General features: G+C 45.5%; 3 protein-coding genes across 3 annotated transcripts; 2 read left to right on the top strand and 1 right to left on the bottom strand.

Annotated features, from left to right (window-relative positions):
- Positions 1–593: 593 nt before the first annotated feature.
- On the top strand, positions 594–4,705 carry N7483_000711 (uncharacterized protein; the record flags this gene model as incomplete). The annotated part of the gene is made up of 6 exons (XM_057084149.1): positions 594–806; positions 856–1,219; positions 1,272–3,032; positions 3,366–3,958; positions 4,026–4,275; positions 4,506–4,705. The coding sequence occupies 6 exons, from the start codon at positions 594–596 to the stop codon at positions 4,703–4,705; spliced, it is 3,381 nt and encodes a 1,126-aa protein (XP_056950298.1).
- Positions 4,706–9,539: 4,834 nt separating this feature from the next.
- N7483_000710 (uncharacterized protein) lies at positions 9,540–9,992 on the bottom strand (the record flags this gene model as incomplete). The annotated part of the gene is made up of 1 exon (XM_057084148.1): positions 9,540–9,992. The coding sequence occupies one exon, from the start codon at positions 9,990–9,992 to the stop codon at positions 9,540–9,542; it is 453 nt and encodes a 150-aa protein (XP_056950297.1).
- A 1,558-nt stretch (positions 9,993–11,550) lies between these two features.
- N7483_000709 (DHHC family palmitoyltransferase) lies at positions 11,551–13,028 on the top strand (the record flags this gene model as incomplete). The annotated part of the gene is made up of 6 exons (XM_057084147.1): positions 11,551–11,662; positions 11,741–11,871; positions 11,933–12,237; positions 12,286–12,409; positions 12,460–12,482; positions 12,557–13,028. 6 exons carry the CDS (start codon positions 11,551–11,553, stop codon positions 13,026–13,028), a joined length of 1,167 nt encoding a protein of 388 aa, XP_056950296.1.
- Between the last annotated feature and the right edge of the window lie 1,332 nt (positions 13,029–14,360).

Here is a 14,360-nt window from a genome sequence, read left to right as displayed (position 1 = left end):
CCATAGTCAAATTAAATCCAATAAAACCTCAGATTTACCCAAGTGAGAAACTGGAAGGGATAAGAAATTAAAAAGAGAAAGAGGTAGAATGACAATCAAAAAAGAAACAAGTGTCAAGCAGGTGGAGGTGGAGTTGAGGGACGTGATGTGACAAAGGCGGAGACACTGACGCTGTTTGTTTACACTGCGTTCCTCGGGTTCCCGCCGATCTCTGGCCCGTGCGACGGTCACATGACCTAGGCCACTTTTTTCCGCGCTTAATGTGCATGAGGTTAACTTGAGTCTCACTCTGAGCACAATCCGACACTTCTTTTTAAGACATCTTCGAATCCTATTTCCAAACTGTGTCGCTTTTTAAGTGATATTTCATCCGTCAGGTCATCTTATCTCTAGCCATTTAAGCTTTTCTCGGCGACGCGACGTTGTCTTTGCCTCGTTCGATTACGACAGTCACGGACCCGTCACGTAACCCGTTAAACCAACGCTCCTCGGCGCTCATTATGAAATCGGCGATTTAACCTCAGACTTCCTCTTCTTTATTACATGATTGGAATATCTAGCGACAAATCAAAGATAACGCGCGCTTCTCCGCCATGTCGAACCAACCGCCCCCTCCCTACGGTGGCCACCCGAACTACGCGCAACAGTGGCCTCCGTTGTATCCCATGGGAATCCCTCCACCTTTCCTTCCGAATGCCGAGTACGCCGGAGCTGGTCAAACGGCTTCCCCAAACCTTACTCAAAATCTAGATCCCAACATGGCGAGCTTCTATGCAAATTCACAGCTTTCTGTTGCCCCAAACCAGGTTCACCCGGCATTTTTCTTTCCCTCCTACGCTGCCCTATGCAAATCAGTTCAACGTGTCCCAATTGCAGGCGCCGACATTCGCTCCCATCCCAGGACAGTCTACCGGGTATCCACCAATGCCAGGACCTCTGGGATCCTTTATCCCACCCCCAGTATCTGCTGAGTCCTACGGTGTCAATGCGAATGAATCAGTGAAACCACAGGAATCAACTAGCAATGCCACCCTCGGCAACAACAACCGTGAGGAAGGCGAGGTCAGCGAAGATGAAAGTGAACCCCCTGTACCGTCTCGAAAGACAACAAAAGCCTTCAACGCATCAAAATTGGGACAGCGATCGCGCCAACATTCAGAACTGGAGGAAGGTGAAACTATGTCATCAGGATCACCGTCCTCAAGCAGGAGCAGCTCTCGTATGTACTTGGCCTGATTTTATGACAGTACTTGAATGCTAACCTTCTATAGCCTACAATCCGCCTTTGTCGGTATCTGCAGATACTGAAGCGGTTAGTCGCGCGATCGGATTACAGAAGATGGAAACATCAGCAAAAACTACAGATGCTCAGCCGTTTGTCTCGGCAGAACAACTTCGTCAGCGAGCGCAGGGTGCTCTACTCAGCTTGAAGCCTCACAAGATTTCATATGAAGAACTTGTTGCGGAAGGACTGAATCCTACAATTCTGAGGAAACTCTATGAGCAGGTTGGTCTGAAAATCAATCCTCAGCCCAGAAGGTCCTCGAAGAGTTCAGTCCAACCTGCCAGTGTGGCTAGTAAGCAGGCAGCTTTGGCTTCAACGGCCCCAGGATCGAAGGACCAGAATCGGCAAAAGTCTTCGACTGCGCCTCCAGTTCCTGCATCGACTGGGTCCTCTGCCTCCGATTCAGTATCGGAAAGGCCAATGGAAAGGAAAGAAGTCATCGCCAAGATGCTCGCAGCTAAAGCCGCAAAGAAGGCGGAAGGAAAAGAAGAAATACCGCCAGGAAACACTAAACCTGTCTCTGCTTCACCATCTTCAACTACTCCTACACTGGCCCCGGCTCCCCATCCATCTCAGGTGAAATCGACCGTGGTTCCTGTGAGGGAGAAGAGTAAAGCTCAGACCGAATTGGCAAGGCAACGCATTGAGGAGTTAAAACGGCAAGCGCTTTTAAAAAAGGCCCAATCCAGTCAACTCAGCCAGCTGGAGAGCCCTGCTGATACTCCAACATCAATCGTATCAGCCCAACAGCACCCTCTTCCTGTTCGTCCTCCAAATCCCCAATCTTCCGACGCCGCTCCGATTCCTGGGTTGGCCATGAATGTATCAAAGGAAGATTCGGGCTTATCAACTCCAACGGATGTTTCTCGCGCGCTCACAGTCGATCCAACACCTTTGGCTAGAGCGACTCAGCGCAAACGTCCTCGGGCATCCGATTTTGATGAGAATGATACGGCTTCTAAAAAGCATTTTGTTCATGAAAATGATTACTCGGGTCCTGCAGATAGGTTGATCATAGAATTCAGCGACGATGATGAATCTTTATATGCAGATGACTCTGATGACATGGAAATAGATGATGATGAAAGCAAGCAAGTAACATCCATGTTCCATCTTGAGGCAGCTCGTCCGGCCCTCCAGAGAAACCCATCATCTATCTCAACGCCTCAGGGCGCTTCTTGGCAGAGTGACAATGAACATGTGCGACAGAAGGACTTAGCGATCCAAGAAATGCATCGAAAAATAGCGCAGCTTGAGGAGCGGCGAAAGGCGAAACTTGCCGCCAGTCAAACTGAATCACCTCGCGCCGTAGATGATTCTGGAGAAATTTCATCCTCATCCGCATCCGATGGCCAGTCAAGTCCTGTCGATGCCGATGTCACTACAAGCTCGTCGCCTTCCACCTCCAAGCCAGCGCCAGGTTTCAGTACAACTCTGACAGCCGATGGGTCAAACCTTATTGATTCTCTTAGCGAAGCCTCTGTCCGATCTCTGGCTAGAATGGACATGGCGGAGCTGGACAAAATGAGAGTTGCAATTTCTAGTTCGAAAGAGAGACCAATTCGACTTCCTGGGTTAAATACTGAGGTTGTCTCAAGTGAAGATACAATTAGCGGAGAGAACCAGGGTTCACTTTTCGATGAACTCAAGCATCTCATTCGTGAGAATGCTGACCTTACGTTGGAAGATTTGGATAAGCTCCGACGGCAAGCAGAAGTGAGAAGTCAGAATGCCGCCGAAAAACAAGGTGAGTCCAGGCATTTAACACGCCACCTTTTCATCATACCTCCTATATACTAACCATCAATTTTATCTTCAGCTTCTGCCGAAGTCAAGCCTGCTGACGCACCTGTCTCCGCCACTCGCTCGATTTCGAAAGCCCCTTCACTTCCTCGAAGTCCCAAGGCCAACCTTCAAACGAGTCCAGTCTCAAAGGGTGCCGAATCGCAATCGAATGAATCTCAGTCGGAATCCGAATCTGAACCAGAATCCGAATCCGAATCTGAGTCTGAAGCGGAATCTGAATCTGAATCTGAGTCTGAGTCTGGATCTATTGGCTCACCTATGGACGAATCTGCAGATGCTCCCAGTCCTAGCCAAGTTTCCTCCAGCAATGTGTCCGCTGCGCTCAGTGTACAACAAGCTTCGAATTCTCTGGTCAACTCGACTCAATCCCAAAAGGAGGAGTCTGCTTCCGTGTCGAATCTTCCCGGGTCCACACAGGATTATTCAGATTCGTTAGACAGTGATGACAACTCTAGTGATCCAGAATCCCCCATTTCCGTGGATAACTTGGTCGGCAATTCCGATACTGCGGCCAGTCACCCTCTTCCTGAACAGCCAACAGTAAATGGAGATGTCACGATGAAGGACTCTGTCAGTCAGGTCTCTGCAAGTGAACAATCTCAACGTGAATCCAGTGCAGAGTCAGATGAATCGGAAGCATATGAGCCTCCAGAGCCGGAAACTGTTGCTGAGCCTGATTCTCCCTACAGTCCAGAACCAGAGCCGGGCTCCCCTTACAGCCCTCCTTTCAGCCCCGCCCCTCCCGTTTCTGTAAAAGATGACACGAAGGATACCATAGCCGTTTTCGATGAACCCTCAGCCCGGGTTCCACTAACAGATGAATCTCGGGCGGCGGTACTGGGAGATCCTCAGGTCGGAATACTTGGTGTATGAGAAATATTCTATATTCTGAGAAATTTTTGCGGGATTGACGAACTGACCCATTGACCTTTAGAGCCAACCATCATCATCGTCATCTGCCAACACGGCACCAAAGTTCACTCCTTACCTTAGTCCTCTACGCCAATTCAAAGCCTATCGCTATCACCCAGGCTTTACTGCCGATGTTCCGAACGGTTACCGTTCGCTAACCTACAGCCATGATATTGACTCGATGAAGTCCTTTTGCCAATATGAGCTGGCCGGTGGCGTGTGCAATGATCGGTTTTGCGGATTCCAGCATTTCCGGGACATCACTCTTAGCGGTGCGTCGACGACTTAACAGCCGTGCAAACTCTGAAAATGGTTTCCATTCCCTTTTGTATTCACCTTGCTTTTCGTTTTCCCCGATACCCCGTACTATTATTATCTTTTTTTTCACTATGCGTTTCCCATACCACGATTAGCGCTTCTGTCTTTTTGTCATCTCCTTCAGTCCATTTCCCTCTTTTCTGCCCTGTTCGCAAGCTGACCACAGTCATATTAACATTCACAGACGACAAGGTTCTGATTGAAATGGGCTCCGTTCGTGAGGGTCAAACTGAAGAAGAAAAAGAAACCTATCTTGCCGGGTTAAAAGAAATCATCAACGAGATGCGACGTGACAAGGTGAAGGATTTCAGCACTGTGGCTTCTGAGATAGTCGCATATCGTAGGCGCTTTCTCCAAGACCCGTCGCGCGTCTTGCCTCTGTAACATTCGAACATACATCCCTCTTTGAAAGTCCTGAAGGTGAGCCTACTTGACCATGCTTCCTGGTCAGTGGCATCTGGACATTTTCAACGGTGAATATCCACCTCCTCCCTTTCCTTGCGATACCCCACTTCGCTGTCCTTAGGACGCAGAGGTATTTTTTCCCTTCTTCCTTTCCGTCCATATCGTCTTCTTCTCTATGCATCATTAGCCCGCGTCTCGAGACGTTCAGCCCAAAATTCCACGTTAATTCTGGAAATGCATTCTGGGCCTTGTCTGCCCCTAGTCAGACAATGATCTTGATTGATCTTCACATTATGGCTACTACAAGCCCACGATGACAAGGCGTTCTGACATCTACATTCTTATCTGGCAACATGGTCGTATTATGGAGCTCAGCTTGCATCATTCAGCGTCTTGAGGATGTTTCTCCTGCATGCTCGCTCTTTTGAAATCCGGAATGGAGGTGTACCAGTATGACGTGCCGGGTGGCAGTTTGAAGCACATTTTTATCGATCGTGAATATCACTTCAGTTTTCAATCTTTATCCAGTAGAATTCCCTTCATTTACATAAATTTGCTTGTCCTAATCAAAGTAGTATAGAAGGACTACATACTCCGTACTACTATCTGCATTATGAAGTAGGTATGTGGGTCCAAACCCGAGTCATTGGTCCGAGTCCCACTGGCAATGGACGGTCACTTCATGATCGATGATACGTATTCAGGTGGATAGGAGTTGAATCTACTAGAAAAAAGATGGGTATCTGGAACTATACCCTCATACACCAAGTATGACTCAAAAACCGTCAGCTTCTTTCCGAAGTGGACTCGGGCTATGCAGAAAAGATCGCAATGCAGACCATGCCGGTGAACGCCTTACAGCTCTGAAGATTTTCCTCATGCATGTAGCAATAATGAGTGCCAGTAGTATTTACATATCAGTGACTCATACTCCAGACTTGGACTTGGAGCTCTCTTTCATGCACATGTGGTTCAAGTGCTGGCATCAAACCCAAGGTTGCATATGCATGCAGCGTAACATGACTCCAGCTCACGTGGGAGGGGCGGACAAGGATCTATAAAAAAGAATTTGGATAAAAATAATCAATTCAAGTAATTTCGGTCGGAAACCTAGAATTATTCAACTGAAACCTTGGAAGCAGACCTGAACAAATCTATACGATCCGCGCATGAAACCTTGGAAGCTGCGATCCAGATGTCCGTGGCAGGAGTTGGAATACTCGTGATGCCCAAGCGTTGACGCGTCCAGATGTCAACAATGATACTATTCATGCACCTAATCATACTTCAATGTTATTGAAGGCGATGCCCACTGGCAATATTGCACCTTCCAAAATGGGTAGTAATGCTGGCAATACTACTACATACTATGTACCTCCGAATCCAGGTTCTAATGAAAGTTGTGTGAACATCGAACATTTGAAGTAGTAGTAGTACTACGCATGCGATGTATATTCATGCCAAGGTGCTGCGGCTACGAGCGAGTCCACTCAAGCTAGTATCAGATGATCGCATACTACTAATTGACGAATACTCGACTATATGACTTCAGATAATTAAAATATTTACTTGACAAAAACTAGACCTTGAAGTTCCCAGATCAGACTCTCTAAATAAACCTTGGAATAATAACCCTGGGTCTATGTTAGAACTTGAATTACCCGCTCAGTGGTCGTTGGCGGGGCCCCGCCCTCGCACCCATGGACTTGGCATCCCGAATCCGTAAACTGCCAGTGGTGAACACCTCAAGCTACAAGCTTGAACTTGCAACATGCATTTTCAAGACTTTCTAGAACTGTGTTGCTGTTTATAATACTGCCAAATAGTCACATCTAGCATCAATTCTAATATCAATTCTGTTGACTATTTGTCTAAACCCCAGCCTTGGCAAATACTTGAGACGAATCAAGCACCTAAGGAGTCTGCCATTTTATTTTTCAGATTAATGCGACAACATGTGAAGTTTTCGATGCCTCGATGGCAATTTTGAACTTGCATAATCTACTGTTGACACATGTCAACTGGTGGACCAGTGAAACTTGAACATTTGAATGACACTATTCAATTTTTATCCGGATATACACCACTCCAGGGCCAGCTGACATGATACAACACTCCGAACCTCGGAATAATACTTGTATTGACTGAACAATCGTAACATTGGGATTGAATAAATCACCATCAGTCAAATCGAAGAAATAATTAATCAGACATGACCAAATATTCAAAAGTTTGCTACTATGTTTCAGGACGCCGATAGATGCAAGGCAACAAGGCTGCTGACAGGTGTCAGCACCCGTGGACCTTCAAGTTTCTTTCTGCCCTACAGGAGTCAGAACCCTGTAACCGAGAACCTTGGGAAAATATTGATATAATATAATTTTATTTGAATTGATTCTTATCGCAATAAGCCTTAGCTGAACCTGAGGCAGTCTCAGCTAGACCAGGTATCTGTTCCAAGTTTGAAACCACAGAAGAGACCCAAAGTCACGGACCCGGAGGCTTTAGGGCTTATGCATGACGTTTTCCCACGCGAGCTGAATTAAGTGGGGAATCTGTGCATGAGTTAGCTTCGGAAGAAGGCTTAGATTGGAGATAGAACGATAATTTCTAGGAGTTCAGTACCACGTGCATCATATAATAGAATAAAATTCGATTTATTTGGTTTGATGATTCTAGGCTATCTTGTTCATGAGTCAGGTTGATAAACTTGAATATTCTGAAGGAAGGGTAGCGGGGATTGAGATCGGAGAATCCGATTCGATTAGAAGGATTTGAAGGTTTATTATTGAGTAGATCGTACGACATTATTCGGATGAATGTTATTCAGTGGTAACATTGGATTTTGAATTCGAGCGTGGATTAGTTCCATCGTCTAGGTTGCGGGGTTTATGTGCAAAGTTGCCTCACTTTCAACGGTTTATGGATGAGCACGGGATCTCGGCAGGAACTACGGAGTATAATGCGCGAAATAGTTGATTTAGTTCAAAATGTTCTAATTTATAGAAACTTAGACAATACTTGGGCACAACTCTGTATAGAATCCCGTGCTGTTGCCCCAGGTGCCGGATCCGAAGGGGCGTGACCCACTAGCCACAGGGCATATTCTGCCTGCCACTTCATGATATTAACCAGGGTAGCTATCATGAAGCTTATACTCAGTGGCTGAGAGTAATATTAACGGTTAACGGTCAGCAAGGAACAGGGATGCCATGTAGTACAGTAGTATTTTAATATTATAAGGCTATATTAAATTATATTCATATTTTCTTCAAAAAAGAATACTTTCTATACTCCAAGTATGTACATAATTCGTTTGATGCATCTCTTCCAAGACTAGCAAAGAGACGTCATTGGCGAGGAAAACCCCACGTAGATCAATTCTTATGACTTCCAAGGGCTGCAAGGTACAAGCTCAAGGACTCCGCGGACATAGCCGGTGCAATGACTCCATCACGATTTAATCCAGGTTTTCAACTCCGTAGATATTCCAGAGCGGGCCAAGACCAATACGAGAAATAACTCAGCTCGATCTAGAGCCCGACGTCAACGGGGCGCACCGACGGAAAATAAAAATCCCCAAAATTAGCACAGCCTCTTCGATTTCATACATAAGAAATGAACTAAGTGGGCCCCTTTGTTCTTTCTATCCATGGTCTGTTCCAAGGTTCTAAGTATACTGTATTTGGCGGGGCTGAGACGCGCGGGAGCGGGTTCTGTGGAGTGTCTAAAGAGTGATTTGGGGCCAAGAGGACAAAAGCTGAAGTTGAAGAGTTGGGGCCATGAACTTGATTTAGATTCAAACATTTGTGTTGGGAATGAAGAAGAAAGAAAAAAAAAGTAAATATGACCGCTCTTTTTTACCGGGTCATAGGGCTGATCGGGTGTAAATGTAGTGTTAAAGGGCGGTGGATGGGCGATTTGGCTTGCAGGTATTATGCAAGAAGTGATTGGTTATGCACCAGGGTTTTTTATTTGGTTTTTTTTTATTTTTCTAGTTATAAGATTTTTGACTTTTATTATTTTATAAATTATTATTCAAATGTTATTTTTTTTTATTCTTTTCTTATTGACTCGGAGGAGCAACAGACTAGTCCCCGGGCGCATATTTAGTGGGAATTCACAGGGCGAGCCTCAGGTTACACTTGGAACCAATACAACGGCACTTGGGGGGGCATCGGGTACTCCATGCGGCTCGGGGCAGGGATGTTTGGCCAGGTTTCATGAACACCCCGGTCGATCATTCGAGTCATCTATGACTCGATCTCTACGGCTGTGCTTCTGATCTTCTGACAGTTATTTGGAAAGTTTGAAAGTTTGAAATAAGTTTCATTCTCTAAACAAGGAGATAAATGATGCCCGAAATCATAAGCCAGGGAGAAGGCAGACAGACCAGCTGCTTACCTCATTCCCTGCTAACCACGCTTGGAAATAAGCATATGCAGTCTATAATCGTCAAACAGATCAATGCAAATAACAAAGATGTGAAATGGAAATGGGGAAATTCAAAAAATGCGAAAATAAAAATCAAACAGAAATAACACGATAAGGAAAAACATGCAACCTGGCTATGCTGAGTATCATAGGAAATGCTGGACATAAACGCATAAATAGAAAAACATAAATGAAAGTAAATAAAATCAGCACTAAAACCAACAATAAAAGAAACATTGGAATAGTACAGATAGACAGATAGGTATAGAGCGGGTTAAACTGGAGTCATGTCAGCCACCTGGTCTCTCTCAAGGCTGAGTGAGCGAGGAAAAGAATAGATCTTACCATTCAATCATCATCAAGCAACAACTTCAAGATTTTACTTGACTTGAGTGCAGCTTCCGCAAGCTGTGTGGTTGCAGTTGACGCATTTTGGTTGGATGTTGTAGACCTTTGGGCCATCGTTGCACACGCAGCAAATGTACATGTATGTTGTTTCATAGGTTTTCACCTGGAAATCACCAAGCGAGAGTCTCGGCTCAGATGCAGGAAGGCTAGACCTCAAGGACTGTACCTGAGGTAGGCTTGGAGGGGTGGGTAGCATCGGTTTCGTGTCGAGAGACATCCTGCGAGATGTGTTGAAGTCGACCACGGATGGGTAAGGTGAAGGGCCGCAGCTGGAGGAATCAGAGTGGGAATGAGCCTCGACAGCGTAGTTGGCCTTCTCTTCGTAGCACATTGAGCAGCGTCGTGCGCTGCAGCTAATACAGGCGACGTAAAGGGCTGAGTCGTGAGGGCCGAAGCTACATCCGCAGCAGTACCAGAGAGACATGGTGGTGGTTGAGTTGGTTGAAAAGATTATATCGATGCAAGATTGTAATGGTAGAAGCAAGAGGGCCTCGGGATACTATATAGTATCTAGTGGAATAGTACACGAGAGAAGGTACTTGAAGTATCTCTAACTTGGAGTGGAGATCAAAGGAATTGGCAGGATTGATTGAGTTGGAATGGATGAATGGAATTGGCACGAGACCAGGAAAAGGATCAGGTCTATATAGGATTGAAACTCTGCAGAGCAGTGTCAGGCAGCGGCAGCGCCTGTCGGAGGACATTATGGCAACTCAAAGTATTAGCCCCCCCTAGGCTGCCTGGGAAAACCGTATTGGGAAATCGATTTAGAAAATACACATAACCCAGGCATCCTGGGGCCAGTTACCACCAGTAGGAGAAAAAAAAAACGGGGTCATAATTTTGTACATCATCCGCCGGGGTGAGGGACCCATCGACGGGTCCAATTAGTGTGGCTTGTAGCCTAGACACCTAGGTATTTTACCCAGGTGAGAATAGGCTAGTCGTTTTTTGTGCCTAGTTCTCAGGAACTCAGTTTGTGAATCATAATCTGCAAGTATTGAGAGTGGTTGAAGTTGACTCAGGGCAAAATATTCCCCACTCAAGGCTTTCCGGTACACCGTAGTGGGTGAAGTACTTGCCCGGCAGAAATGTAGGGTTTTGCTGCATTTGGAGGGGCTCTGCACTGCCGACTTGACGGTGACCAAAAAGCCGCTCCCAGCTCCAGTCATCCAAAGCCTTGTGCCTTGTTCCGCCTTAAAACCATCCAGGCACAGATTCACCTTGGGGATCCACATTTGACAGGCAGACAACAGGATATCAGGCAGAGAGATGAGTCGGACCCATCAAGATGAATAAAAGACTCATCACGCTACGTAGTGTGTTCCTAGTGCATATGTGTGCTCCGTACTGTTGCCTGGGTTTTTTGTCATAGGAAAATAATACGAACTACACGTCAATTCAGTCTTGGAGAATTCAAATCCGTGTTTGAAGTGATTCATTGGAATGTTCCAATATTTTCTTTTTGTTTTTCGAAACTGGAAGTCTCAGAATGTCAGATCTATTGTGTGTCATGGAAAGCCTTGGAGTTCCCATCCCCGACAATTTATGATTTCATTTTATTTTGTTCTTCATTAATTCCCAAGATCATCATATTTTTATAATTTCCCCCTTACATTTGATCAATCCTGGTTCAAAGATCAGATGCATGAACTGCTCTTGAGCCTCATTCTAGGTATTTTAACCACGTCTTTATTAAATAGTGAATTATATAAACTGTATACTATTATATTTTATTCTGATATTGATTAGCACAAATTACAATAAGTAAACAATTTTAAATAAATATGCCCAGGTGAAGATCATGGAGTACCATCTGAATCTCTCTCGAACACCTGGAGATGAACAATTTCCCAGTTTTCCCTTGATTACGTCAACCGGAGATCTCACCCCAACCTTGGCACTTGTTCAGGTGAATCTGCACTCGTCTGAACTGATGCATCTCTTACCGTGACAGAGGGAGACGCTTTTCGGTTTCCTCGATGGCGACCCGCGCACAGAAGCGCGTCAACCTTGCGGTTTCCAAGGTTGTCCCGCCCCTGATCATTGGCTTCATCATTTATGCCTGCTATGTGGTCACGAAACCGTTATGCAGTAAGACCTTGAACTTGCTCCCTTAGGAAGTGATTGTTCGTCACAAAACCTAACCCCGATTCTAATTTGGATTAATAGTTGATTATCTCATTCACCCTCTACCTCATTATCATCGAACTCCTCGGGTCGGCGCGGGCGTCGTAATCCTGGTCCTTTACTTTATCCTCTTAATACCCATGCTCGGAACATACCTTCGACTTTTATATAATGTGACCTTTAATCCTGGCTACCTTCCCCTCGGTGCCGAGCGCCTATCTGAGGATGCGAAAGACCAAACCTCAAAACACTCAGACACACGACTCGGTTGGCGTCGGGGACCAGGAAACCCCCCGAGAACCAGAGAAAGGGGACGAGACATTGGACATGGAGCAAGGCGTGATTAGCCAAGCTGAAAAGCAAGCATCTCAGTCGGATGAGCTCAGTCTAGAGACATTCTACACAAAGGAGGTTTTTGTTTGCCAGGATGATGGGCGACCTCAATATTGCTCTACTTGTTGTCAATTCAAAATGGATCGATCACACCATTGTCGCGAAATTGATCGATGCGTGCGCAAAATGGATCATTTCTGTCCTTGGTATGTCAATTGAGAGTTATTGCAATTTCAATCACTAATTGAAGATAGGGTTGGCGGAGTGGTCTCGGAGACTACATTCAAATTCTTCGTTCAATTTGTTGCGTACACTGCTCTGTTTTGCACATTTGCTCTAATCATATCTGCATACTTTACTGCCGAACTACGTCGAGATGTAAGTTTCCAACGATTCAATATCTTATCGCCTGCTAACATGGTGTCTAGACTGGAAGCGTTAACCCTCATTTGTGCGTATGCATCGGCTTGTCAGTAAATCCCGTCCTTTCTAGCTCTTGATATTGAATCTAATCCCTATTTTCAGGAGCGGCTTCTTTGGTTTCTTTACCTTCTCAATGACTGTCAGCTCTCTCCAAATGGCGATGATGAATATCACCACCATTGAGAACCTCGGTCGTCGTTCTCGCGTTTGGACATTAGCTATCCGTGTTCCCGACCACCTACTCCAACGACTCTGGGTGACTGAATCCCCATGGGCCCCCACTTTCCGCATGGTATCATATCCACCAGAAGCGCCTACAACGCCACCGCAGCCCCAAACCACCGATCCATCTACAGAGCAGCGCTACGTCTTCGCTATTCTCCACACCCAACCAGGCGAGAACCCATATGATCTTGGCGGCTGGAAAAATCTCCAGCAGGTCATGGGCTACAATTTGACAGACTGGCTTATTCCCTGGAAGCCAAGTCCTTGTACAGATCACAGCAGTCAAGAAAGTGCGTTCGCTCTAGGACCCGTCGTGGCACGCTTGAAGCAAGACGCGGGATTGATTTAGCGTCGCCCCGGGGGACCCTGGCCCCAAAACAGGGAAGATCTTTTTTTTTCTAGACGCGAGTAAAGATAGAAACTGAACCGTGCTCATTCTTACTTTTGGCCCCATGTGTTGTATCCGCGTTCCTTGCATAAGTTGGAGTTATACTTAGGACGGAGGGATTTCCGGAAATGGTTTTCTGCATATTGATTTGGTGGAACAGGTTAGATTATGGTCATTCATCCAAAATAAATCAATTCTGACATGACTACTATGCTTCATTATCCCTGCTAGTGCAAATTATGCTGATTAAAATTCTGCATGTCTCGAAAATTTGAATGATAGTATCTGCGCCTGTATTCTAAAATAAAGAACCGCCCCATGCATGTACTTGGTAGGGCTGATGAAACAATGTATGACAAGATGCAACTTGAAGTCATCAGTACTACAAACTTGAAGTCAGGTCAAATGTAAAATGACTTCATGCCAATACTGTTTTGTCAGAAAGTGCATGAATATTATCGACGAGAATAGAACATTTGAAACATTTAGTAAATGTTCGCCATCTTGCAGCTCTCCACCCCTCCACGATACTTCCGGAATGCCACCCTAGATGGGTGTAGTATCCGCAGACTCGGGGTTGATAAGTATAGATTCTCCACGTGTGTGCACGGAGTCCTCCTCGATCAAGCTAGATCTAGAACAAACGTGCATTTGTGGGATTTCGTAGCCACAATGTTGGAAATCGCCAAGCGGGTGGGATTTTCAGTGGCCCCCACGATATCTGATGAAATCCAAGGTCCACATGCCGCAGTGGAGATCGTCTGAGCTTTGATCCAAAAATAACTGATGTTCAAGTTCTATATTTGCATAACTTGGATCTTACGCAGTACGAGGTTCGTTCAAGACTTCAAGTGGGTGTTGTGGTTCCGCTGGCCCCGGGGGACTCTGGAGCGGAAGTCGTAGCGGATGCCAAGGAGGGGTTGTTGCCAAGAGACATCAGATCCGACTTATCAGATTGTTCAATGATGTCAAGTGTAGATGTATTCCATATGTAGAATATCCTAGGATAGACTAGTATTACTTACCGTTTTAATCTGACAATATTCTTAGTTCATCTTATACGAATCTTCGCACTATTTTTGGAGCATGAGACAAAACTGACCTCAGCACCTTATGATTCTGTTCACTATTTACCGAACTAAAGCTGTTCCAAGATTTCCGCGCTTGGGACATATCTGAGTTCTTCATTCATGTTGGATCGAACTCAGGCTTCAGAGCATGATAAACTAAATCTTAAGTATCGTATCATGGTCGAGAATGACGTTTATCCGAGTTTCTGATACTGATACTAGT

The sequence above is a fragment of the Penicillium malachiteum genome (assembly GCF_028827825.1).
Source record: "Penicillium malachiteum strain IBT 17515 chromosome Unknown utg000001l:1.0-8184562.0:1.0-8186909.0, whole genome shotgun sequence".
In the NCBI taxonomy this organism is placed as follows: Eukaryota; Fungi; Ascomycota; class Eurotiomycetes; order Eurotiales; family Aspergillaceae; genus Penicillium; species Penicillium malachiteum.
Note: the sequence above shows the minus strand (reverse complement) of the source record. Positions and strands in the feature narration are given on the sequence as shown.